The following is a 27,572-nucleotide window of genomic DNA, read 5'->3' on the forward strand; positions in this document are numbered from 1 at the left end:
GAATTTCTCCAGGCAGAGGGTGGGGAATCTGTGGAACACACTGCCGCAGGGAGCTGTGGGGGTGAAAACATTGAGCGTCTTTAAGAGAGAGATAGAGAGGTTCCTGATTGGAAAGGGGGTAAAGGGGGTGGGGGGGGGCGTTCAAGGGCTATGGGGAGCATGGGGCTGGGAAACAATATCGTCCATGACTGACGGGTCGAACAGACCGGAGGGGCCGAATGGCTAATTCTACTCCTGTGTCTCATGGTCTAATGGATGCATTTCAGGGGCTGGTGGAAGGCGATGCAGCAAGCTGCTTTCTCTGTAAAAAAAAGTGTTGGGGGGGTTGGGTGGGGGTTCTTGCAAGTGGAACTTGATCAACATGAACCTTCCCAGTTTATGCCGATCGAGCGGCTGCAGTTGGTGACTGGCCACAAGGTGGCAGGTTTGCAGCTCAGTGAATAACAGGGTGCAGCCGACTGTGTGGGGCTGGTGACAGGGAGCAGTGTGACCAAACCCTGTCATCACTTCATCAGATGGGCGCGCAGTGAAAGCTGCTCATCGGGGTAGGAAAGGTTATGACCAGAAGATGCTGGAACAGAAATAGGTCGTTCAGACAACTCCACTTTACTGTTCCTGCCTCTGAGCCCTGTTTGTTTGCTGCCGAGGTAAGTGGACTGTGGGTCGAGACCAGGGGGCAAGTGGGTTATTTCAGCCAAGTGGAGTCGGGTGGGTGGGGGGGGGGGGGGTTCGTTCAGCCACACGGTGATAAAATCTTCAAAATTCTGAGAGTGACAGCCCTCGATATCAAGGCTGCATTCGACCGAGTGTGGCATCAAGGAGCCCTGGCAAAACTGAATCAGTGGGCATCAGGGGGGCAAATGCACCGCTGTTGGAGTCCTACCTTGCACATAGGAAGATGGTTGTGGAGAGGGCAGTCATCTCGGCTCCAGGATATCTCCGCAGGAGTTCCTCAGGGTAGTGTCCTCGACCCAACATCTTCAGCTGCTTCATCAATGACTTCCCTCCATCATAACGTCAGAAGTGGAAATGCTCACCGATGATCGCACAATGTTCAGCATCATATGTGACTCCTCAGATACAGAAGCTGTCCGTGTCCAAATGCAGCAAGATATGGACAATACCCAGGTTTGGGGTGACAAGTGAAATTTGTGCCACACAAATGCCAGGCTGTGCCCATCACCCATAAGAGACAATCTAACCACTGTCCCCTCGACATTCAACAGTGTTACCATCACTGAATCCCCCACTATCAACATCCTAGGGGTTACTATTGACCAGAAACTCACCTGACTCACTGCCGCTCCTGCGGTCCTCAGTGTGCACGGGAACTGCTACACTGCAGTTGTAGCTTTACGTGGCCTTCCATGTCACCCCAAAGGAAGGCAAAGGGTTTACTTTTCTGAATTGCAGCCACTCTCGCAACGAACGGAGCACGGCCTCCATCCTGAGCACAGCACTATCCACAACCTGACCACAATCAGCAGAAATGTTTTCGGATGGTGTTGCGGGTTAGTAAAATCTAGGGGCCCAGGGCACCAGGCGGTGGGGAATATCCCATCTGCTACGTCCCTCGGTTTTAAATTCTCCCAGCGCCAGCCTCAAAGACCCTGTGGAGACGATCTGGATTTGGTCGATGCTGTGTCTCTTGAGTCCTCCACCAACAGGGAGAGAATCACCAACAATAATTCTGGCTCATGAACGACTGCCATGGGCAATGATTCAAATTCCCTCCGCAGTGTTAAATGGACGGGAATTTAGAACAGCCTTCTGATACAGTGCTAGTGTCCCTGTCTCTGATACAGGAGGCCCATATTCTATCCAAACAGCTCCGCAGCTGTGGCGCAAGATCTCACAACAGGTTTGGAGAGAAGATATTTAAAAGGCAGAGATTAATCAGACAACACCATCAGAAATAGCCACCTACCTTTCTCAACTATGTATGTCCCATCCACACTGTTGGGCATCACTGCAAGAAAAACAGCAACAGGAGGATATCATTTTGGAACAAACCGAAGATCTTTAACCGAGTTGCAACTCTCTGGTCATCAACACTTAAACTCTGTATGTGTGTGTCACGTGCACACACAGACACTCGCTGGGGTACAGTCCCACACACACACTGACTCTCACTGGGGTACAGTCCCACACACACACTGACTCTCACTGGGGTACGGTCCCACACACACACTGACTCTCACTGGGGGACGGTCCCACACACACACTGACTCTCACTGGGGGACGGTCCCACACACACTGACTCTCACTGGGGGACGGTCCCACACACACACTGACTCTCACTGGGGGACGGTCCCACACACACACAGACACTCGCTGGGGTACAGTCCCACACACACACTGACTCTCACTGGGGGACGGTCCCACACACACACTGACTCTCACTGGGGGACGGTCCCACACACACACTGACTCTCACTGGGGGACGGTCCCACACACACACTGACTCTCACTGGGGGACGGTCCCACACACACACTGACTCTCACTGGGGGACGGTCCCACACACACACTGACTCTCACTGGGGGACGGTCCCACACACACACTGACTCTCACTGGGGGACGGTCCCACACACACACTGACTCTCACTGGGGGACGGTCCCACACACACACTGACTCTCACTGGGGGACGGTCCCACACACACACTGACTCTCACTGGGGGACGGTCCCACACACACACTGACTCTCACTGGGGGACGGTCCCACACACACACAGACTCTCACTGGGGGACGGTCCCACACACACACAGACTCTCACTGGGGGACGGTCCCACACACACACAGACTCTCACTGGGGGACGGTCCCACACACACACACAGACTCTCACTGGGGGACGGTCCCACACACACACACACACACACTGACTCTCACTGGGGTACAGTCACACACACACACACACACACAGACTCTCCTTTGTGGGGTCGCTTGGCTGGAGTGATTGAGGGATACAGAGGGAAGATAAATTTGACGGACAGGTTGTCGCTAATAAGATAGGGTTGGGTTGTTTTGAATTGCTAATTCCCCTAAATTACAGGAGGGTGGGCGGGATTCGGGAGAGTTTAGGGACCCCATCCTGTCTCCAAACCATGAACATCGAACTTACCTTCAAAATGAGCTGCCAGAGGGTGCCTGATTCTGTTCCCAGCATCTGCTGAGCAAAGAAAATGGGAAATGGTTACCCTCCCCAAATAAAAGCTGCATGTACGGAGTCATGTGTATAGCTGTGGTCTCCGTACTCCCAGAAAGATGGGAATGTGTTGGAAACAGTTCAGACGAATACTAGGAATGAATGGATGAGGACAACACAGATAGACTAGGCCTAGGCTTGTGTCCTCTGGAGTTTCGATAACTGGTCGTGACTTCTTTGAAATACAAGATGCTGAGGACACGTGACGGTGTGGGATATGGAGAGAATATTTCCACGTGTGGGTCAGAAGACTTCACCCATTTCAGATGGAGTTGAGAAGCAAAAAACATGCTCTCTCAAAGCCTTGAATGTCAAATGGCTGCGGACGCAAAATCTTTCGATATTTTTAGGGCCGAGGCCTTATTGGTTACCACGGAGATGAGAGACTATTGGCAGGAACATTGAGTCGTGATTAGAAATCAGATCAGCCAGGACCTGGCGGGGGGTGCTCACAGTGTGAGGATACGGGAATGGGATTGAGACGGAGACAAATGTCTTCACCCGGAGATGGCGAGCCTGTGGAATTCTCTGCCATGGACAACAGTCAAGGCCAAAACATTCTATGTTTGCACAGAGTTGCATATTGTCCTTGAGGTGAAAGGGATCCAAGAGTATGGGGGGAGAAAGCCGGAACAGAGTTGGAGGATCAGGCCATGATCGAAAGCCAGAATGGGCTCGAAGGGCCGAATAGCCTGGGTTTCTTCCTTGTTTGTTATGTACAGGACACAAAGGGTTGAGAAAGAAATATAGAAAGGAGAACTACATCGTTGGGCAGATGACCAGAGAGGCACAGATAAAAGATAACAGTGAAGAGGACAGGAAGGGAGGTGGGGGGGGTGGGGGGGGGGGAGGGAAGTGATGCATTTATTTGAAGTTATAGGCTTGGTCGCCGAGACGGTGTGTTCAGTTGGAAACGTTTGGCCACCCTGCTCAGTAACAGCATCGGTGCAAAGTGACGGTGTTCTGTCCCAATTGTTATTTATATGCTTCGGTTTGCTGGGCTGGTCGGTATTATTTTGGGGTCTGTTTTTCAGTGGTTTGTATATTGGGTCCGGTTCGATGTGTTTGTTGATGGAATTCCGGGTGGAACAACAGGCGTCCAGGAATTCCCCGGCATGTCTCTGTTTGGTCGGCGCTGTTGTGGACGTGTTATCACCGAGAGTCATGAGCAATTCTCACTGGGCTCAGTACACACGGACAATGCAGGACACTAATTCGGCTGGGACAAACCAAACAGAGGCACGCCAGGGAATTCCTGGAGGCCTGGCATTCCACCCGGAACGCCATCAACAAATACATTGAACTGGACCCGATTCACATGCCACTGAGAAACAGAACGGCAAATAATACAATCCAGGCCAGTAAAGAGAGTTACATAAATAACATGTGGGACAGAACTGCAACTCTTCGACAGAGGCGCACTGATGCTGTCACCCAGCTGCGTGATGAATCACCAGCTCGTTGAGGAAGTCTACAAGCTCATCCACAACCTGAGCTACACATCTTTGCAAAAACTTTCGAGGAATTTCGTTTTTGGCTGGGATCCAGAGGGGCTGGGAAGGAAGGTTGAAGAATAGGTTTCTTGCAACGTGAGCAGAGATTTTCAGACCAGGAGGCTGCATACGCACAGCATGGGACCCATGCGGTTTTGCACACTTTTTCTATTCCACAGCTAACCCACATGGCCTGCAGACTGCGGGGCAATTTAGCACGGCCAATCCACCCTAACCCGCACATCCCTGGGCACTACGGGACAATTTAGCACGGCCAATCCACCCTAACCCGCACATCCCTGGGCACTACGGGACAATTTAGCACGGCCAATCCACCCTAACCCGCACATCCCTGGGCACTACGGGACAATTTAGCACGGCCAATCCACCCTAACCCGCACATCCCTGGGCACTACGGGACAATTTAGCACGGCCAATCCACCCTAACCCGCACATCCCTGGGCACTACGGGACAATTTAGCACGGCCAATCCACCCTAACCCGCACATCCCTGGGCACTACGGGACAATTTAGCACGGCCAACCCACCCTAACGCGCACATCCCTGGGCACTACGGGACAATTTAGCACGGCCAACCCACCCTAACCCGCACATCCCTGGGCACTACGGGATAATTTAGCACGGCCAATCCACCCTAACCCACACATCCCTGGGCACTACGGGACAATTTAGCACGGCCAACCCACCCTAACCCGCACATCCCTGGGCACTACGGGACAATTTAGCACGGCCAATCCCACCCTAACCCACACATCCCTGGGCACTACGGGACAATTTAGCACGGCCAATCCACTCTAACCCGCACATCCCTGGGCACTACGGGACAATTTAGCACGGCCAATCCACCCTAACCCACACATCCCTGGGCACTACGGGACAATTTAGCACGGCCAATCCACCCTAACCAGCACATTCCTGGACACTATGGGACAATTTAGCACGGCCAATCCACCCTGACCTGCACACCGTTGGACTGTGGGGGAGGAGACTGGAGCACCTGCAGGAAACCCACGCAGACACGGGAAGAATGTGCAAAACTCCACACAGGCAGTCGCCAGAGGGTGGGATCGAACCTGGGTCCCTGATGCTGGCAGTGCTAACCCATTGAGCCACTGTGCCACCCTGTCATAACGGAACCCGTTGGGATTGTTTTGTGGCAGTTGCGATAACTGGGCTTCAATTTTTGCCCAGTTGAGTGTCGCTTGTTTCTGCTTCCAGGCTGTTAACTCACCCAGACCCCAAATCTTATTGAGCGCCATTTCGTCAACACTATTGTACCTGAGCTAATGGTGGCCATTTTGGGTGGGCCACATTGCTGCTGGAGGACTCAGCCGCCCCCCGACCCTTGCCTATCAGACCACCTGCCTCGGAGTAGCCGACGCGAGGGGCTCCCCTTGGTTGGCTGCAATGCGGAGAAGCCCGACAGCTCCCCACGCCCATCCAGGAATAATTTGGAGCTTCTTCCAAACGGGAACTGGAAGGGCCCTGCTGCAAACCTCCTTACCTTTCCGTTGATCCCTCCTTTTGCGAGTCAAGCCCTTGCTCTCCAGCAGCCCCTGCAGGAAGCTCAACTTCACCGCAGGACTCCACATTTCCCGTGGGAGATCGTTCCTGAGTGACAGAGACCCATCCACCTGGGAGGGAAGAGAGCACAGCAGAGCGGGTACGGTTGGGAGTGAGTGCAAGGCAACCCTTCTTGAGACATCTGGCCCACTAACTTTGTCTGACCCTGCCAGCCCTGCCAAGCGAACCAAGGTTCAAGGGCCGTGGCCCCTCACCACCCCATTCTCCCCCTTCCCCAAGCAAATAACGAGCAGCTTCAGACGGTCACAAAAGACAGAAGTTGCTGGAAAAGCTCAGCAGGTCTAGCTGCGTCTATGAAGAAACAAAAAATATCAAGAGTTAACGTTTCGAGTCCTGAGGAAGGGTCACTGGACCCGAAACGTTAACTCTGTTTTCTCCTCCACAGGTGCTGCCAGACCTGCTGAGCTTTTCCAGCAACTTTGATTTTGATCCCGATTTTCGCTTCTTTCAGTTTTCATTTAGCCTCCGATGGTACTTAATTCCTCCCTCGTTTTCTTTCGTGTTCATGGGAATCTCCGAAGTATCTCCCAATGATGCAATACATTTGTTCTCAACTCTTCTGCCATTGCCATGTACCCCAAAACCACCACCTCAGATTCATTTTCTTCCGTATTGTCCAAAATGGAATGTTGTTGCACAGCGCTACCTATCTCTCCTCTTCCTAAGCAACAACAAAAACCAGGTGCAGACCATTCAGCCCTTCGAGCCTGCTCCAGCATTCAAGTTGATTACAGATAATCTTCTACCTCAAACCCAGCCTCGGTGCTCATAAATCTGTCAATCTCAGTCTGGATTATATTTCAACAATGGGATGGTTCTCTGGGGTACAGAATTCGAAAGATTCACGAGATAGCTTTTTTCCTCATCAACTGATCTCGCGATTGTGCAATGTGTACTTACACAAAAGGGTCAAATGCTAGGAGTTATGCTTTTGACACTTTATAGGTGTATCTGATTGAAAGTTTTATGAGGCTGCAGTAAAATTAGATTTCTTCTCAGAAAGCCATGACTAAACTATTTGGAGTTAAAACTTTAATGCAACTTTGTTCCTATAGGGTTCATCAGTCCTGTCCGGAGTATCTGGTGAATGGGCATGGAGATGCTACAGATTGGCATGGACCTTCGTGGGTAGAGGGATAATGGGAGATATGTGGTGGGAGTGTAGGTGAGGATTGGCATGGACAGTGAGAGTAGGTGGGAAGGAGGTTTATCCAATCTTTCACTTTCATTACAAATAAGAGCAAGCACTTGAAATGGATCTTTTAACCATCCCATTTCCCTACTAATAGCTGTGGTGGTCTGTGATCGAGTTTCAGGGATCAGCAGGTCTGACTCCCATTAGTAACCCACCTCCTCAGACAGGTACAATGTCCGGATAAGGGCAGGCCGAGCTTGGGAATTTCCAAACTCCCACTATCCACCCTTTGGACGCATGCCTGTCCCACCATCGACAAGACACAAGTCAGGAGAGTGAGGGAATACCCCCCACTTTACCCTGGATGAGGGCAGCTCCAACAACACTCAGGAAGCTCGACACCATCCAGGATAAAGCAGCCCCCCGCTCGATTGGCACCACATCCACAAACATCTCACTGCCCCCCACCCACCGATGCTTGGTCGCAGCAGTTCAAAAAGGCAGCTCACCCCCACCTTCTCAAGGGGGGCAACTAGGGGACGGGGTAATAAATACTGGGCCCAGCCAGCAGCACAAAATGGGCAAACAAATAAAAAGCCAGATCTCAGAATGAGAAATGTGACCACTTTGTCAACATGGGGCCTCTGTATTTTCTTCTAGACTCCATCTGCAGGCACATCAGCTACAGCAGGCTTCAGCGTTCAAACCGCTCACTGCATTTTTTGGATCACTACAGCTCCAGGGGTCAATATGCATCCTGCACTAACATCACTAAAACTGTGATACAGAGAGAGGGAGAAAAAGTGAGAGAGAGAGGGCAAGAGAGCGGGAATAGGGGGGCGGAGAGAGGGAGAGGGCAGTACAGAGCAGTAGAGGTAGAGCTAGAGAGTGGGAGAATTAGGGATGGAAAGAGGGGAGGACAGAGAGAGAGAGAGGGGACAGAGAGGGGGAATGAGAGAGAGAGGGTTTGGGCGGGGGGAGAGAGAGAGGATTAGAAAGGTAGAGAACTAGAAGGGGAGAGAGAGAGCTAGAGGCGGAGAGAGAGAGACACAGAGAGAAAGAGCTGGGGGGGTAGTGAGACAGAGAGAGAGTTAGAGGTAGAGACAGAGAGAGAGAGAGAGAGAGAGAGAGAGAGAGGCAGAGACTGGAGGGAGGTGGGGAGAGAGAGAGAGAGAGGATGGGGAGGGAGAGAGGGGTTTAGAAAAATAAAGAACTAGAAGGGGAGAGCGAGCGAGCTGGGGGGGAGAGAGAGAGACAGAGAGAGAGCTAGAGCAGGGGTGAGAGAGAGAGAGAGAGAGAGAGAGCGAGAGAGAGAGAGAGAGCGACAGCTGGGGGGGGTGGAGAAAGAGAGAGAGCGAGAGAGGGAGGGAGAGAGGGAGGGGGAAGGAGAGAGAGAGAGAGAGAGCGCGAGAGCAGCGGGGGGGGGGGAGAGAGATCTAGAGAGAGAGAGAGAGCGAGAGCTGGGGGGGGTGCGGGGAAGAGAGAGAGCTTGAGGTAGAGAGAGATAGCGAGTGCTAGAAGTGGGGGAAAGAGAGAGAGTATGCTAGAAGGGGAGAGAGAGAGCACTAGAAATGGGGGAGAAAGGGGGAAGAGGTAACGATTTGGGAAGGGAATTTTGGAGTGGTCAGCCACAGGAAACTATGGGCTCACCCTTTGATTTTATCAGATTGGTGCCTGGTCTGGCAGGTAGATATTTGCGATCTGAAAGTATATTGTCTCAACTGTGTCCAGAGAAAGTCATAAGCAGTCGTGAAGGGGAAGGAAGGGGCATTACAGGAATGCATGCTGTGTGACTGAGATATTAACCTATTTATATCTTGCCTCCCAGCTAAAGGCAGCTGTGAATTATCTGTGATATCAGGATGCTACAGATCTTCCAGAAATTCAGAGATAGGAAGCCAGATTTCCTGAAGAAGGGTCTAGGCTCGAAACGTCAGCCTTCCTGCCCCCCTGATGGTGCTTGGCCTGCTGTGTTCATCCAGCTCTACACTTTGTTATTTATCTCCATCAAGCTCTCTTCTCTTTACATCTCAGCTTAGATACAGAATGAAGCTCTCTCCGTCTCTATCGAACACTCCCCAGGACAGGGACAGCACGGGGTTAGGTACAAAGTAAAGTTCCCTCAACACTGTTTCCCCCATTAAACAATCCTAGGATGGGGGCAGCACGGGGTTAGATACAGAGTAAAGATCCGTCTACACCCATTTGGATGATGTCTTTTCACCTCCGCTCCGTAGTGATGAGGTGTTCTGGGCCGACAAGCAAACAGAGGCCACGAATGGCCATAGTGATGGTCACACACAGAGATGTTGAAGGATTTTTATCCATCTTTGTTGGAGAGGCAGGTGAATAAGGCCGGCCTAAAAACTGGCAATGATCCCAAATTCCATGGTCCTGACCAGTACCACATCCCGTTCACACATCTCTCCCACTGACCCTGATGGGCTCAACTCGGCCATCTTTCCAATATCCTCAAATCTTGCACATCGCCGTGGTGATCTCTAACTCTTTTTTTTAAAAAAAGAAAAAAAACTCTGGGCCATTGCAAACTAAAGAACTGCGGATGCTGGAAGTTTGAAACAAGAGTGGGAATAGCTAGAGAAACTCAGCAGGGTCTGACAGCATCTGCGGAGAGGGAGATTGTCAAAAATGTTGACATTCTTCCAACTCCTGTACTCTTAATGTTTCAATGTCATCAGCCCTGTCTTCAGCTGGCTAAGCTCTGAATTTCCACACCGCACCCCCCCCCCCCCCAACTACCCTGCAGGCCACTCTGCCAAATTCTTCCTCTGTGATGCTTTTTAAATGCTGAACTCTTAGACCCCCAGATTTGGTCCTAACATCTGCTTGCGTATGTCGGTGTCAAATGTAGTTTGGGTGAGGTGGTGTGTCGGGTTTGTAACCATGTTAAAAACATAGCCTGCTTTACTTCCAGTGTTTCGAGGAGCTGGGCTGGTTCACACGTGTCTCCAGGAGGAATGCGAGAGCAAATGGAAGAGAGAGAGAGAGAGAGAGAGAGAGAGGGCGATGCTATCCTCAAGAGATGTCAATTTAAAAGGAAGCCTGAGGCAGATTGGAGGTCAGAAGTCACAGGAAGGAGTAAATACCTCAGCAACTCACAATGGGATGAGCATTGACAGAGGTGGAGTAACATCTTCACACAATTTATGACAGTCTTCCTGAGCTGTCCTATCAGATTCCCACTGGAGACCCGTTCCAGCTCACTCTATTACTGTTGTTGTGTTGTGGTTGCTTAGGAAACTGAGTACTACCAGGTGCCAAATCCCACAACTTGCACTCTTTTTTGTTTAAGAAAAACTTTGTAATCTTGAAATGTGGTTGCCAGACAACAAATTTTGTCACGAAGATAACAAAGTGTGAGGCTGGATGAACACAGCAGGCCCAGCAGCATCTCAGGAGCACAAAAGCTGACGTTTCGGGCCTAGACCCTTCATCAGAGAGGGGGATGGGGGGAGGGAACTGGAATAAATAGGGAGAGAGGGGGAGGCGGACCGAAGATGGAGAGTAAAGAAGATAGGTGGAGAGGGTGTAGGTGGGGAGGTAGGGAGGGGATAGGTCAGTCCAGGGAAGACGGACAGGTCAAGGAGGTGGGATGAGGTTAGTAGGTAGCTGGGGGTGCGGCTTGGGGTGGGAGGAAGGGATGGGTGAGAGGAAGAACCGGTTAGGGAGGCAGAGACAGGTTGGACTGGTTTTGGGATGCAGTGGGTGGGGGGGAAGAGCTGGGCTGGTTGTGTGGTGCAGTGGGGGGAGGGGATGAACTGGGCTGGTTTTGGGATGCGGTGGTGGAAGGGGAGATTTTGAAACTGGTGAAGTCCACATTGATACCATATGGCTGCAGGGTTCCCAGGCGGAATATGAGTTGCTGTTCCTGCAACCTTCGGGTGGCATCATTGTGGCAGTGCAGGAGGCCCATGATGGACATGTCATCAAGAGAATGGGAGGGGGAGTGGAAATGGTTTGCGACTGGGAGGTGCAGTTGTTTTTTGCGAACTGAGCGGAGGTGTTCTGCAAAGCGGTCCCCAAGCCTCCGCTTAAGGCAGGTTTAGGAAGCTTTCCCGGACCAGGCGCGGCCCCCAAATTACCACACCTAGGCCTTCCCTCCCACAGGCCCAGAAGAATTCCTGCCTTTTGCTACCCTGGGGGGAGGGAATGTAGGGCCCCTCCCCCCCCAGCCAGGAGGGACCCCGTAGCAGCTGCAATAGCCAGAGAAATCAGGGCGTCTCGCTGTTCCAGGGCCTAACAGGTCTCCAACTGCATTCTGGGAGCCGCGCAAAAGACAGCGCGCAATCCACAGGCCATTCAGCCCCTTGAGGCCCGTACCAGCTCCGTGACCTAATCCGGGCTTAATGCCTCATTGCCCACCTCCTCCTGGAGGGCTTCAGGGTTCCCAAGCGGAAAATGAGGTGTTGTTCCTCCAGCTTGCGTTGAGCTTCACTGGAACACTGTAGCAAGGCCGAGACAGAGATGTTGACCAGGGAACAGGGTTCAAATTGAAGAATCCAACAGTCCTCTCGAGCCAAAGTCTTGCGACGGCTTGCTTTCGAAAGCATTGAAAGAACGGGCTTGGGAAACCTTTCAATTTTTTTCTTTCAAAATAACACGCGGAGTCAGTGACTCCACTCAGACAGAAGCGCAGTTGAAGCATTTCATGTTGTACTCATCAGGACACGCCTGCAAGAATACCAGATCTCAAAAGGGAAGAACAATTTATACTAACGCGGGAAGGGAGGGAGCTGATTGGCCAGCTGTCTGCCCTAATGAACATATGACTGAAAGCTTCAAGGGCCAAGGGACTGAAGTTCAGTTTGACCTCCCTAATCTATAAATCCTGATTGGAAGAATTCATGTCGACAGGTGGAGCACTAAGAAAGGCAGGTGGATTTGCTTTATGTTTTTATCAGTCAGCTGATAAGGAGAGTGGCATTCGCACTACCCTGGCCAGTATTACATGGGGACATTGCAAAGCTGGGGGCCAATTTTAAAATTCTTCAAGTGAGATGGCCCTTCCTTTCTCTGTAACCTCCTCCGGCTCACCACATGCTGCCTGGGCCCCTCCTAACCTCTCCCATTCTCTCTCCCTTCCTTCTGAACGCTCCTTGAAATCAATCTGTACGATCAAGCCATCAGCGGCCCACCCTGATGTCTCCTTGTGCCAATCGTGCCCTTAACTGTGACAGGCGCTATTTTAGGGGCACCATCTAAATGCACATTGTCTGCAATGGCCCCCTACGGAACAACCTCTTGCAAATAAAAACCTGTGCGGTTTAGCACTCACCAGCCTCTGTCCGCCTACCTTTAGCACGTTATACTCACTGCATTGCCTAAAACACACCTGATCAGGCACCTCCTACTAATCTTTGATGCCTGCGTTTGCTCTTGAACCACGATGCCAACCAAGTGGCAGTGGTTAACAGAGCACATTGAACGCTTGCAAAATGAACCAGCTGGGCATCGGAGGTGGGCAATGTTACATCTTGGAAATAAACGGATTGTCAAGAAAAGTGAGAGAGTCTTGTGCAACTGGCTTGCAAGCGGGTTCAGGAAAAAATAACATGCTCGCTCTTATCCTGTTCCGCAACTTCCTAACATTCTGGTCAGCTCAAGCAGGGCCCCGCCGAGTATTGTGGTCCTGTTCCTGGTCTAGACGCTGACCACCACTTGTCATCATCAAGCTTTTCATGACCTTTAACCCAGGGCTTGAAACGGTCCAGTCCTGAGTGTACATCTGAACACCCTAACGTTGGGGGCGATCTGACCAGATGTTCCAAACAGCTGGGAGGGCTGGAGAGGAGCTATTTCCTCTGGTGAAGCAAATCTGACCAAAAAGGGACACAATCTCAACATTCGAGCCAAGTTGATCGGGCCGTGATGCAGAGGGGACATTTTCTCACAGTGAAGAGTGTGGAAATCTATATTTCTCTCCCCACACACACCCCCACAAAGGTTACCTGCCTCCAAAACAAAATATATAGGTTTATTTTCATTCTTTCATAGAATGTCTTTGTTACCCATCCCTAATTGCCCCCCCCGCCCACCCAGAGAAGGTGCATTCTTGAACCGTTGCAGCCCGTATGGTGTTAGGGTGTGACACTAAAGGAACGGCAGATATATTTCCAAGTCGGGATGGAGAGGGGGTCGGAGGGGAATGTGCAGAGGGGTTGGGTTCCTCTGTACCTGCTGCCCCTTGTCCTTCTGGATGGAAGTGGTTGTGGGTTTGGAAGGTGCTGCCTGAGGGTCTTTGGTGAATCTCTGCAGAGCATCTTGTAGACGGTACACACTGCTGCGACGGAGCGACGGTGGGTGGTGGGAGTGAACTGTTGGTGTTACAGCTTCAAAAGCGTTTGTTAATACCTAGCGAGTTTTGAGAAGGTTTGTAGCTCAGGTTGAGGTTCTGGATGTGAGTTTGCTCGCTGAGCTGGAAGGTTCGTTTTCAGACATTTCGTCACCATTCTCGGTAACATCAGTGAGCCTCCAACGAAGCGCTGGTGTTATGTCCCGCTTTCTATTTATCTGGTTAGGTTTCCTTGGGTTGGTGATGTCATTTCCTGCATTAGTGATGTCATTTCCTGTTCTTTTTCTCAGGGGGTGGTAGATGGGCTCCCAATCAATGTGTTTGTTGATGGAATTCCGGTTGGAATGCCATGCTTCTAGGAATTCTCGTGCGTGTCTCTGCTTGGCTTGTCCTAGGATGGATGTGTTGTCCCAATCAAAGTGGTGTCCTTCCTCATCTGTATGTAAGGATACGAGTGATAGTGGGTCATGTCGTCTTGTGGCTAGTTGATGTTCATGTATCCTGGTGGCTAGCTTTCTGCCAGTTTGTCCAATGTAGTGTTTGTCACAGTTCTTGCAAGGTATTTTGTAGATGATGTTCGTTTTGCTTGTTGTCTGTATAGGGTCTTTTAAGTTCATTAGCTGCTGTTTTAGTGTGTTGGTGGGTTTGTGGGCTACCCTGATGCCAAGAGGTCCGAGTAGTCTGGCCGTCATTTCGGAAATGTCTTTGATGTAGGGGAGAGTGGTTATGGTTTCTGGGCTCGTTTTGTCTGTTTGTTTGGGTTTATTGCTGAGGAATCGGCGGACTATGTTCATAGGGTACCCATTCTTTTTGAATATGCTGTATAGGTGATTTTCCTCTGCTCTGCGTAGTTCCTCTGTGCTGCAGTGTGTGGTGGCTCGTTGGAATAATGTTCTAATGCAGCTTCGTTTGTGGGTGTTGGGATGGTTGCTCCTGCAGTTCAGTATTTGGTCCGTATGTGTTGTTTTTCTGTAGACGCTGGTTTGAAGTTCCCCATTGACTGTTCGCTCTACAGTGACATCTAGGAATGGCAGTTTGCTGTTGTTTTCTTCCTCTTTTGTGAATGTTATGCCAGTCAGGGTATTATTGATGGTCTTGAATGTTTCCTCTAATTTGTTTTGTTAATACCTAAATCAACATGACCCTAACCTTCACAGGTAACAATGCTAGGACAGACCACTAGCCTTTGTGTGTTGCTGTAGTAAATGCGACACTCAGTTACTACTTCTGCAAGGGCAACTTGGAAGTAATGGGTAAAGTAGGAATGTTGTCGAACAAAGAGACCTTGGGGTGCAGGCTCAAGGGCGGTGAGGAAGGTGTTTGGGACGCTTGCCTTTATTGGTCAGTGCATTGAGTGTAGGAGTTGGGAGGGTCATGTTGTGGCTGTACAGGACATTGGTCAGGGCCACTGTTGGAATACTGCGTTCAATCCTGGTCTCCCTGTTACGGGAAAGTTGTTGTGAAATGTGAAAGGGTGTGGAGAAGATTTACAAGGATGTTCCCGGGCCTGGAGGGTTCGAGTTAATATGGAGGGGCCAGGACTGGAGCAAAGGAGGTTGTGGGGTGACCTTCTGGATAAACCATGAGGGGTATAGGTAAGGTGAATAACAGAAAGTCTTCTTCCCAGGGCGGGGCAAGTCCAAAACGAGTGGGCTTACGGGAACAGGAGAAAGATTTAAGAGAGGTAACTTTTGTTCAAGTACTAGATGGTTACAGTTACAACATGGAAAAGACTCTTGTGAAGATTTGCAGCTCAGGTTGTGGGCGAGAACGTTGACTTGCTCACCAAGCTGGCTGGTCAGATTTGAGGTGTTTCTTCACCATGCTAGGTAACATTATCAGCACTTCTCCCAGGAAGGCTCCCACCACCATAATGCAATCAATAAACATGTGGAATTAGACCCCACACACACGCTTACAAAACAGAACCAGAAATGACACTCAATAGACCAGATCATATAAATTCCAAGTGGAGCGGAGCAACATTGTTTCATTGGAGGCTGCATTGATGATGTTCCCTAGCATGACGGGGTGGGGGGGGGGGTGGCTGAGGGCGTGTGGTGGTGGGTAAAAGGCACTATAGAAATGCACACTCATTTCTTGCAATCTGGTAAGCCAAAACAGGTTGGTCTCGACTTGTTTTCCATACTTTAGCATCTCGTCAGCGTCGCTCTAAACAAAGGAAGAACGAATATCTTTCAGGTCATCGCTGTGCGGAGGTTCACGTGAACTGAACAGAACATGTTGTGGAATGTTTCTTTTTTGGCACAGTGCTCCCATCACACTGACAGCAAAAGGTCTGGATCATATGCTTATTCGCTGTGAATTCAGGGCACCCACGCCAGTGTGTACCATCTACAAGATGTGCTGCAGGAATTCACCAAAGGTCCTCAGGCAGCATGACCTCTACCCTCCAGAAGGACAAGGGCAGCTGATAGACGGGAACGCCAGCCCCCTGCAGCTTCCCCCGGAACCACTCACCATCCCGACTTGGAAATGTATCAGCCGTTCCTTCAGTGTCACTGGGTCAGAACCCAGGAACTCCCCTCCCTAATGGCACTGCGTGGGTGTCTCTACACCACATGGGACTCCAGCGGCTCAAGAAGGCAGCTCACCCCCACCTTCTCCAGGGGCAATTAGGGACGGGCAATAAATGTGCTGGCACACAATGTGACACTATAAACTATGACTTCTCCCAAATTCCCTGCTGGATTTATTAACAGCTTTCTCGTACACAGAGGAGGTCTTGTGGTAGTGTCCCAGCTCTGAGATAGACACTCCGAGGAAAGTCCATTCATAACATGCCCACATGGATGGATTATTCCCCTGTAAGTGCTTCCGACATTAAAAGAAGGCAGTTCGAGTGGAAAAGATGCCTGGGACGCTAGGATGGGAAGGAAATTGGATTCCTGTCACTATGCATAGCTCTAGAGTACATGTATGCACTAAGGGCAAGTTGCCATAGCAACTGAAAGGCCAAAAAAACCCATATCATGCAAATCACATACATTCGTACGGCACTGAAACAGACCCTTCGGCCCTGCCAGTCCGTGCCGACCATCGTCCTAAACGAAACTAGCCCCCACCTGCCCGCTCCTGTCCCCTATCCCTCCAAACCTTTCCTGTTCACGTACTTATCCAAATGTCTTTTAAATGCTGTAACTGTACCCACACCCAACACTTCCTCTGGAAGCTCATTCCACACACGAACTACCTTCTGTGTAAAAAAAATGTCCCCTTGTGTCTATTATCTCTCTCCTCTCATCCTAAAAATATGTCCTGTGGACTCGAAATATCCTTGGGGAATGAACACCTACCAGTAACCTTATCCATGCCCCTCGGTTTTATAAACCCCTGTAAAGGTCACTCCTCAGCCTCCTACACTCCAGTGAAAAAAGTCACAGCCTCTCCGTCTAACTCAAATCCTCCATTCCCAGCAACATCCTGGTAAATCCCTTCGGAACCCTCTCCAGCTTAATATCCTTCCTATAACAGGGCGACCAGAGCTGGACACAGTACTCCAGAAGGGGCCTCCCCGACGTCCTGTACAACCTCAACATGACGTCCCAGCTCCTCTACTCGAAGGTCTGAGCAATGAAGCAGAGTGTGCTTAACCCCCCTGTCTGCATGAGATGCAACACACCTTACATCATAACTCCCAGAAGGATCAACATCCACAACACAAAGAGGCCACTCAGCCCATCATAACTGTTGCGCAGATAATAGGAACTGCAGATGCTGGAGAATCCCTTGGCCTGCTGTGCTCATCCAGCTCTGCACCTTGTTATCCCATCATAACCCTTTACACTAAAGGCAAAAGAAACCAACAGGAGTCAGTCAACCCCTTCATGTGTTTCTAAATCAGTCTGCGGTCATTATTTCAGCAATATCCACAAAGCTGACTTCCTCAATCTGGTCACTGAACACAAAACAAGAAGTCATGCGGAATTCCATCACTTACAACACAGTTCACCTCCCACACTCACTGGCTGGTTTTAGGAATGATGTGTTGAACCAGTTACATGGCCAGGTTACCCTCGTATGCTTTATACCACACTATTATTACACAGAAACAGGCCCTTCGGTCCAACACGTCCGTACCCACCCACATATCCTTAGTTAATCTAGTCCCATTTGCCAGCATTTGGCCCATGTCCCTCTAAACCCTTCCTATCCATATACCCACCCAGGTGCCTTTTAAATGCTGCAACTGTTCGGTCCGCCTCCCCCTCTCTCCCTATTTATTCCAGTTCCCTCTCCCCATCCCCCTCTCTGATGAAGGGTCTAGGCCCGAAACGTCAGCTTTTGTGCTCCTGAGATGCTGCTTGGCCTGCTGTGTTCATCCAGCCTCACATTTTATTATCTTGGAATTCTCCAGCATCTGCAGTTCCCATTACCACTGTACCAGCCCACTCCACTTCCTCATTCCATACACACATCACCCTCTCTGTGAAAACACTGGCCCTTAGGTCCCTTCCAAATCTTTCCCCTCTCGCATTAAATCTATGCTGTCTAGGTTCCCCACTCCAGAGAAAGAGAGCTTGGCTATTCCCCCTATCCACACCCCTCATGGTTTTATAAACCTCTATAAGGTCACCCCTCTGTCTGACGCTCCAGGGAAAATAGCCCCAGCCTGTTCAGCCGCTCCCTGTAGCTCAAACCCTCCCACCCCAGCAACATCCTTGTAAATCTTTTCTGAACCCTTTCAAATTTCACAACATCCTTCCTGTAGCAGGGAGACCAGAATCGAATGTGGCACTCCAAAAATGGCCTTAACCAACATCCGGTACAGCTGCAACATGACCCTCCCAACTCCCTTTACTCAAAGCACTGATCTTCTCTTTTATTAGTCAAGGGAAATCTAATTAGCAGGGGTGGGGTGGGGGGGAAACAGCGTTTACAATAGTGAAGGGTTTTGCTAGGCCAAGAAGGTAGAAACCCTTTTGATGGGCAAGTGGGTTCTGAAATCATATCCCAGATATTTAAAGTAAGTGGAAATTGTACCAGAAGATGTGATATATTCGAGGCACAGCCTTGTTAAAAATTAGGAGCAGACTACTGAAGAAAGGTTTGGTGGAATTAATTAGGTGGGAACAGGTAATGCAAAAACTGGAAATGGGTCAAAATCTTGGAATTCCCGTCCTTAAAGGAAGGCACCATATGGACCACAGTTGTTCAAGAAGGCAGCTCGTCATCACTTTCTCAAGGGGCAATTAGGGACGGGCAATAAATGCAGGGCCCAGCCAGCAACATCCATGTCTCACAACAGAATTGAAGGAAAGTATGAATATAGGAGTCAGTTGTACAGGATGTTAGTGAGGCCTCTTCTGGAGCACTGTGTCCAGTTTTGGTCATCCCATTATAGGAAGGACATGATTAAACTGGAGAGGGTTCAGAAGAGATTACAAAGTGTGGAGCTGGATGAACACAGCAGGCCAAGCAGCATCTCAGGAGCACAAAAGCTGACGTTTCGGGCCTAGACCCTTCATTTCAGAAGAGATTTACCAGGATGTTGCTGGGAATGGACGGTTGGAGTTATAAGGAGAGGCTGATTAGACTGGGATTGTTTTTCACTGGGGCGTAGGAGGTTGATAGGTGACCTTATAGAGGTTTATAAAATCATGAGGGGCATAGATAAATACAATGGCAGGCTTCTTTACCCCAGGATGGGGGATTTCAACACTTAGAGGGCAGATTTTGAAGGCAAGAAGGGAGAGATTAAAGAGAGACGTGGGTAAACTTTCCGTGTGGAATGAACTACCAGAGGATGCAGATACAGTTACAACATTTAAAAACATATTTGGACAAGTACATGAATAGGAAAGGTTTGGAGGGATATGGGCCATGAGCAGGTAGGTGGGAATGGTTTAGTTTGAGAAAATGATCAGCACAGAACTGGTCGGGCCAAAGGGTCTGTTTCTGTGCTAAATGATGCTATGAAGAGTGCTATCTGACAGAGGAGGGGGTATTTGTGTGGCATAAGGAGTGGTGTCCCTGTGTCTGATCCAGAAGATCTTGGTTCAAGTCCCACAGCGGGATATATTGACCAAGGAACGTGGGTTCAGAATGTGGCTAAACAGATGGAAAACTGACCTGCAAATCCTTCCGGTGCACCAAGGGCATGGAGTACGAGGAGGAGAGATGTTCCTGGTCAATCCTGCTTGACATAGACCGACAGCCTCCCTATGTCCCTTGAGCTACAGCTTTTGGCTTCAGCCCAGGAACCCCTTTTGGCTGAAACTAGCTAAATGTAAAACCGTGGCAGGTTTTTCTCATTTATCTCGAGGAGTGAGGAGAGCTGAGAGCTGAGCAGGCTTCCAAGGGCGAACTAATTTGAAACTGTCTTTCAAAAGAGCTAGTATGGGCATTGTGGGCAGCAAGGCCTCCTCCCTGAACCGCCTGGCTTCCAATTTTACGGCCGGTTCTCGACAGCCAGCACGGGGCCCCGCCTGAAGATTCACCAACTTGCTGTTCGACTGGGGACGAATCACAGTTGGAGGTAGGGAACCAATGCTTCCCTTCGCTGCCGAACAAAACGAAAAACTTCCCTTTCCTAAACAAATCAAAACTCACAAAACAACAATTGGCGGGCGACAGGGGTAATTCTCCTCTTCCTGATCACAGAAGTGCTGAGGGTAGACTCTCCCAGCCCCTGGCTATTGCCATGAGCTGCTGGTTTTGCCTCAGGGCTACACCAGGGGAAGGAAAAGGCCATTTTCCATCTGGGTTTGAGCTCGCTGTGTTTATGCAGTAAATCTCTGGCTCACCAGGTGACATAATGTCCCGAGGCTGGCTGGGGGCATGTGTGGAGTTGGCAGGGCCTGGCTGGTTATAGAGGCAAAGCATACTTCCTGTTAAAGACACATTAGAGCCAATGACTGGGCACTGAACAACTCACAGAGGAATGGAAAGGAGAGAGGGAGGGAGGGGGACCCAGCCTCCTCTGACCAAGGCAGTAGCCTCGAGAATTCCCGGGCCCACAGCCAGGCCCTTGTGACTGTGCGCGAACACACGCTGGATCAATATTAGTCTTTCTCTCCTCCAACAAGCTGTCGACAGCCAAGCTCGGTGTCACTCAGTTTCTGCAGCTCAGCCTAATCCATTCCCAACACAACAGCCCCGCTCCGTTAATCTGGGCAAAGACATTGCCCTCCCACCCCTTCTACCCTGCAGTGGGGTCACTGAGGGTCAATGGCCAGAAAAACAGGCAGACTGCTGAAGGGGTATGGGAAGAGGTGAGTGGGATATTGAGCAAATGGGTGAAAGAGAGAGAGAGAGGGGGGGGGGTAAAGAGTGAGGGCAAGAGAGATAGGCAGTGAGGTAAAGAGAGAGAAAGACAGTGAGGGGAAAAAGAGAGCAAGAGATCAAGAGATAAATAGAGAGGTAAAGAGAGAGCGAGGCAGATAGAGATAGAGGTAAAGGGAGAGAGAGACAGATAGAGATAGCGAGGTAAAGAGACAGAGAGAGCGAAGCAAGGTAGAGAGAGAGAGAGAGCCCGAGCCGCAGAGAGAGAGAGAGAGGGGGGGAGAGGGAGAGATAGAGACAGATAGAGATAGAGAGGTAAAGACAGAGAGAGAGAGAGAGAGAGAGAGAGAGAGAGATAGATAGAGGTAAAGAGAAAGAAGAGATAGAGAGAGGTAAGGAAAGAGAGACAGATAGAGATAGAGAGGTAAAAGGGAGAGAGAAGCAGGCAGAGAGCATTAGGGTGGAAAATCCAGAGGTGAGGCAGCTGAAGGAATGCCTTGCAATGGGAGTGTGGGATAGATGAGGGGCCGGAGTTGGGTAAATCTCCTTGGCATTAACCACTGAGCACAAGACTGTGGTATGGCTTCCTCATCGGGGGCTGGGTTAGCTCTGACACGGTGCTTTTTATAGCGCTGTCGGGAACTGGCCCTGGCACCCAACCCATTCTAGGTGCGTCAACAACCCAACCTAGAGGCTGTGGGAAAGCACTGGCAGGAAGCGATGGCGTGGTGCCAATGGCCACAATCTCCCAGTGCCCAATCCCTCATCCACAACCCACCTCCCCCATCCCCCATCAGCTTCCTGGCCCCACTTCCACATCGACCCTGAGCCAGAGCCAGCGATCCCTTGCCATCTCACCCACTCACCCCTCAATAAACAAACTCAGGGCATCTCTTTTCACATTCCAACCTGGGACGTCAGCTGATTCTGGGAGAAAAACAGACTCAAAAGGTCTGCCGATGCTGGGCATCACGGAGAGAAATTGCCAAGGTTAACTCAGTTTTCTCTCGCTCTCTCTCCACAGATGCTGCAGGACCTGTTGAGTTTCTCCAACAATTCCTGCTTCTGCCCATCCTGAACACCCCTTGAACTGAGGGGCTCACTCAGCCATTTCACAGGGGCAGGTAAGAGTCAGTCACATTGGCTGGGGGTGGTACTGGAGTCACGTGCAATCCAGACTGGGTAAGGAGGGAGAATTTCCTTTTCTGTAGGGGACATTAATGATCCAGAAGGGGTTTCTTTCTTTAAACAAATTGATGAGAGTTGCCTTGATCACCGTTACCGCCAAGAGTTGTAACATTCCAGATTTATTCTCAGTGTTTAAAATTCACAAGCGACCATGCTCGGCCAATCACTGGCCCCAATTCTCGGATTGTGAGTGCACCGAGGGAGTGCTGCGCTGCCGGCAGGTCGACGCCGGGGGGAGGAACGCCGCACTGTTACAGGCCGGGCTGCCGCTACTTTGAAGGAAGTAAAAAGTCAGAAGTCATGCTCACCAGTCCGGCAGCTTCATCTGTAATCAGAGGTAGTAAGAACTGCTGACTCTGGAGTCAGAGATAACGTAGTGTGGAGCTGGAGGGACACAGCGGGGCCAGGCAGCACCTCTCCCTCCAGTTCATCTGAAATCACAAGCTTTCATAGCGCAGCCCCTTCGGCGGGGGAAGGAGCGAGGCTATGGAAGCTTGTGCTTTCAAATAAAACCTGTCGGACTATCACCTGCTTTTCGTGTGATTTCTGACCTTGTCCACCCCAGTCCAACACTGGCGCCGGTAGGAATAGACTGTCTCCAGCAGATTACCCCGAATGAATTCCCCATTGGACTCAGTACCACACTGTCGTGTGTGTGTGTGTGTGTGTGTGTGTGTGTGTGTGTGTGTGTGTGTGTGTGTGTGTGTGTGTGTGTGTGTGGTAGGAGGGTTTGCTGCTGACACAGACTGCCGTACATCCTCCGTGATAGAGGCAGTAGCAGTGACACATTCGTATGTGCTATCAGCAGACTGTCTGTGCCATCCCTGCTCTGCCTGACTTTTGAGCTCGAGCCTGGTGTGTCGTTTGCCAGCAACTCATCACAGGACTGCGTCACTGTGTGGACATCAGTTCAGAAAGGGGCTGCCAACAACTGACAGGGCCATGGCTTTTCTATTTTAAAACCCTTGTTGCTGTCTTTGTTTTTTGCTTTCCAAATAAAAAGCTCTTGCCATCAGCAGCTCCTTCCACAGCTGGCACCGAGCACAGCCTGTGGCAGAACAAATGTAAACAGAATGGATCTGCACACTGTCCCCAGCCTCTCTCGCTGTCCAATCCCTATCCAAACCCTCCTTTGTGATCTCCTTCTGACCTCGGGGGAGGGGGAAGACATTCCAGAGTTGTCCCAAGCGACCTTGGTTCAGGACCGTACGCCAGAGTCACCACAAACAAATGTGATCACCAGATCCCACAGTCGGTGATCATTTACGCCCACAACTGAATTCTGGGTGCCTAACTCCTAGCTGTAATGCCAACTCAGATAGAAATAACATTCACGAGGTGGGTGAGCACCAGCTCTTCTGATTGGCATCCAAATTGCAAACAGCAATAAGCCATCCAGCCCCTCGGGCCTGCTACTCTATCCCCACCTTCTCTGATCATGACCGTCACTCCCTTCTACCTCCAATAAGCATTGACTTCCTCTTTGGTTAAGATGAAAGGTTTGCAGCGGTAAGTAACAGTGAGACTGCTCCCACCCTCAGGACCCAAAAGGAAGTCAAATAGAATGATTGTTATCTTCCATAGACGCCAGAAGCTGAACTTTTTTTCTTCTATCCATTCACGAGATGTGGCCAGGCAACATTTATTGCCCAGACGGCAATTAAGAGTCAACCACATTGCTGTGGGTCTGGAGTCACATGTAGACTAGGTAAGGATGGCAGTTCCCTTCCCTAAAGGGCATTAGTGAACCAGATGTTGACTTTCCCTGACAGTCAGCAATGGTCATCGGTCGACCTTGAACTCTGGATTTTCACTGAAGTTAAATCCTGCCATCTGTCGTGGTGGGACTCAAACCTGGGTCCCCAGAACGTTCCCCGGGTCCCGCAAAAAAACATCATCAGCTCATCGCTTCCCGCGGCCAACTTTGAATATGTGGGCTGGCACAGAATGGGCACTGCTTCAGTGGCAGGCTCGTTTGGGGGTGCTGCGGGGTCAGCGGGTGTATTAGCTGACAGAATCTGGAAATGTGTGTTTCGGCCCCAAGTCAAGGATCGACTGACATCAAAGATCGACTCTTACTCGAGTAGATACAGTATTGATAGCCAGAGACTATTTCCCAGGGCAGAAATGGCTAGCACGAGGGGTCATAGTTTTAAGCTGGTTGGAGGAAAGTATAGAGGGGATGTCAGAGGCAGGTTCTTTACGCAGAGAGTTGTGAGAGCATGGAATGCGTTGCCAGCAGCAGTTGTGGAAGCAAGGTCATTGAGGTCATTTAAGAGACTGCTGGACATCTATATGGTCACAGAAATTTGAGGGTGCATACGTGAGGATCAATGGTCGGCACAACATTGTGGGCTGAAGGGCCTGTTCTGTGCTGTACTGTTCTATGTTCTATGTTCTATCTTCTAATCGTCCTTGAATTGGTGGAAGGCAACTCAGATACCAGGGCCTCGGTGGCTAATACACTGGCGATGCCAACTTGCATTGAAATAGCTTCTCGAAGACGGGGTGTTTTGTGGGAGTGCTGGAGGAGATTCCAGGGAGAAGGGGGTTGGGCATTAAGCATGTCTCAGAGGAGGAGAAAGTAGCAGGCGGGAAATTCGGGAGCTTAGGGCCCAGGCTCACTTACAGAGTCAGTCATTCCATACACATTACAAAGTTGAGCCCCTTAGGTCCCTTTGAAATGTTTCCCTCTCACCTTAAACCCTCTAATTAGGGACTCACCACCTCCCCGCCCGAGGAAAAGGCGACCCTGGCTCTTCACATTATCCCTGCCCCCTTGTGGTTTCGTAAACCTCCAAGTTCAGCTTCCTGCGCTCCAGGGAAAGGAGTCCCAGCCTATCCAGCCTCTCCTTATAACTCAGTCTCAGCAACATCCTAGTGAATCTTTTCTGCAGCATTTCCTGTTTGATAACATCCTGCCTGTAGCAGGGAGACCTGGATTGAACGCAGCATCCCAATAGTGGCCCTGACCAATGTCCTGTACGGCCGCAACATGACCCTCCCAACTCTACACTCAACGTACTGACCAATAAAGGGGAGCGTCCCAAACACCTTCCTCACCGCCCTGTCTACCTGCGACTCCACTTTCAAGGAGCTGTGTAGCCAAACCCCTAGCTCACTCTGTTCGACAGCAGTGAGGCAATGGTATTCGGAGGAATCTGTGAGGAGCTCAGAGTAGGATCAGCACAGAGATCTCTGAGGTGGGTGTGGGTCTGCAGGAGGCTACAGAGTCTGGGGGAACGGAAGGAGGAGGAGGTGGTGCTGCAGAGGCACTGGAAAACAGGGGAATGTTGAAGTGGTGGGAGGAGGTTGGGGAGGGGATTGCTGCGTGGAGCTGAAGCAGGAATACCAGTGGGAGGGAGGTAGTGAATGGGAACGTGGGGTGAGGTAGAACATAGGTTAGCAGAGGTTCAGATGAGATGGCATCTAAAGTGGATGGGAGGGAAATTAAAAAAGGTATGAAAACGTCTCAATGGATGTGGATGGGACAATCCAGGGCCTGCCTATCCGATCACTCCTGAACGTAGAATCACTGTAGCACTGAAAGAGACCATTCAGCCCATCTCTTCCCTCACCAGCCCTCCCAATAGCACAGAGTTAGCTTCCTCTTGTCTGCTCGTCACATTCCTCTGCATGGTGCTACTCTCCCTCTAGAAAGCCTCTCTGCCACACCCGGATCCCAAGTGCTTCCCTTCGGGAATTCTGAGGCTCGCTTCCCTTCCCCCGGAGCTGCGTCCTTGTCCGGACAGATTCCAGTCTTGCCAAAGGGAGCGTGTGCCCAGGCTGAATCTAGACTTGTAGACGGAAGGCAGATCTCGCTCAAACATGACCCAGCTGGCACCCCACAGGAAGGTATTTCAGCCCTCCCCCTACTGTTTATCTTGAAGCAAATGTTGGGGGGGGGGGTGGTGGGGAGGCGAGGGAGGGACAGGAAGGACTTGAACTCACACCCACGGGGTGAGGGTCTGCAGGGAACTGCACACAGCCGGGATCGCATATGCTAGGTGTGCGGCGAGCAAACGGAGGAAATGACTGTAGCCCCGGGGGCGTTAAATTGCATTAGTTTCAGCCCCCACTTCCCCACAAATCCCGGGAATGTGTGCAATTTAATGCCCCCCAGAAACTGCACACAGATTCCCGGGATTTGTGGGGAAGGGGGGGCAGATACTGCGCACAGATTCCCGGGATTTCTGGGGTTGGGGGTGAAATTGCACGCACAGATTCCCGGGATTTGTGGGCGGGGGGGAGGCTGAAACTGCACACGGATTCCCGGGATTTGTGGGGTTGGGGGTGAAATTGCACGCACAGATTCCCGGGATTTGTGGGCAGGGGGAGGCTGAAACTGCACACAGATCCCCGGAATTTGTGGGGAAGGGCGCCTGAAACTGCACACAGATTCCCGGAATTTGTGGGGAAGGGGGCCTGAAACTGCACACAGATTCCCTGGATTTCTGGGGTTGGGGGTGAAATTGCACACAGATTCCCGGGATTTGGGGGGGGGTGAAATTGCACGGAACCTGCCCTGGGTCTCCCCCCCACTCCCGACAAGGGGGACACACTCAGGAAGCAGCTCCCCACCGACACTGAGAGGCACCAGGCTGCTCGGACCAGAAACATAGGGATCCATAACGAAAAAGAGCTCTCGCTGGCCGTCCGCACACTCCCCGAAATTTAAAAAGTCCCAGAAACAAACTTGCAGAACCAAAGCAAAATGCATTAGCGAAGGCTGCATGCCTTTCCACCCCCAGCGCCCCCCCCCCCCCAAGTCCCGAGGAATGCAATGCCCCAGCTCTGCTTACTTGTAGCTGAAGACTGCTCTCCCAGGCTTCCAGAGACCGACTCAGGCTGCGACACTTGAGCCAGGACACAGCTGACACGGCCAGGCTGGAGATCGCCAGAGAGACCGCTAGAGCTGTCAGCAACATCACGCGGATCCTCCACCTCAGCCTCCCGGCCACGGCCATTCCTCGGACGCCCACCTGTCCCATTCTGCAGGCTGGTGCTCCGGGGAGGGGGCAGGACATACGCTTGGCCGAGAAACTTTGCTCAGAACGTCTTTCATTTAAATATAATCTACCACCACCCCCCCCCCCTTCCCGTGCAACAGCACAACCTTCTCTGAACTACTCCTAACACCAGGAAGAGCAGACGCTGCCAACAGGAAACTAACGGCTTGATTCGGTTCCCCTGGCCTTTTTTTTCCCCGGGGCTCCATGCTCTTGATGCATCCCGTAGCCGAATAGCTGTCTAGCCAAATCCGCTTGGGGACGGGGGGGGCGCTGCTTCGCCTGGAGGGGTTTCCCCAGACGAGCTAGGAATATCTCTCTGCTTTGTTTTCCCCTCCGCAAAAAATAAGCGGGAGCTGCGTTTCTGTAGCGCCTCC

At 51.0% G+C, this 27,572-nt stretch overlaps 1 protein-coding gene across 2 annotated transcripts; it reads right to left on the minus strand.

Annotated features, from left to right (window-relative positions):
• Positions 1-976: 976 nt before the first annotated feature.
• LOC125448653 (uncharacterized) lies at positions 977-27,561 on the minus strand. 2 transcript variants are annotated; one of them, XM_059642621.1, is made up of 4 exons: positions 26,989-27,561; positions 6,226-6,355; positions 3,124-3,168; positions 977-1,969 (listed from the first exon to the last, which is right to left on the minus strand). In XM_059642621.1, the coding sequence occupies exons 1-4, from the start codon at positions 27,211-27,213 to the stop codon at positions 1,893-1,895; spliced, it is 477 nt and encodes a 158-aa protein (XP_059498604.1). In that variant the 5' UTR covers positions 27,214-27,561; the 3' UTR covers positions 977-1,892. The 2 variants fall into 2 exon arrangements, with proteins under 2 accessions (XP_059498604.1, XP_059498603.1); XM_059642620.1 differs by having other exon boundaries at positions 3,124-3,171.
• Between the last annotated feature and the right edge of the window lie 11 nt (positions 27,562-27,572).

Source organism: Stegostoma tigrinum, chromosome 45 (genome assembly GCF_030684315.1).
Source record: "Stegostoma tigrinum isolate sSteTig4 chromosome 45, sSteTig4.hap1, whole genome shotgun sequence".
NCBI lineage: Eukaryota > Metazoa > Chordata > Chondrichthyes > Orectolobiformes > Stegostomatidae > Stegostoma > Stegostoma tigrinum.

Bases quoted from the DNA above. Each gene is read 5' to 3' on its own strand.
- LOC125448653 (XM_059642620.1), bottom strand. From the start codon at position 27,213: ATGTCCTGCCCCCTCCCCGGAGCACCAGCCTGCAGAATGGGACAGGTG. The intron at 3,172-6,225 runs GTAAGGAGGTTT...TTCTTTGCTCAG, and splicing joins AAGGAGGGATCAACGGAAAG to CAGATGCTGGGAACAGAATC. The intron at 1,970-3,123 runs GTAAGTTCGATG...TTTTTCTTGCAG, and splicing joins TCTGGCAGCTCATTTTGAAG to TGATGCCCAACAGTGTGGAT.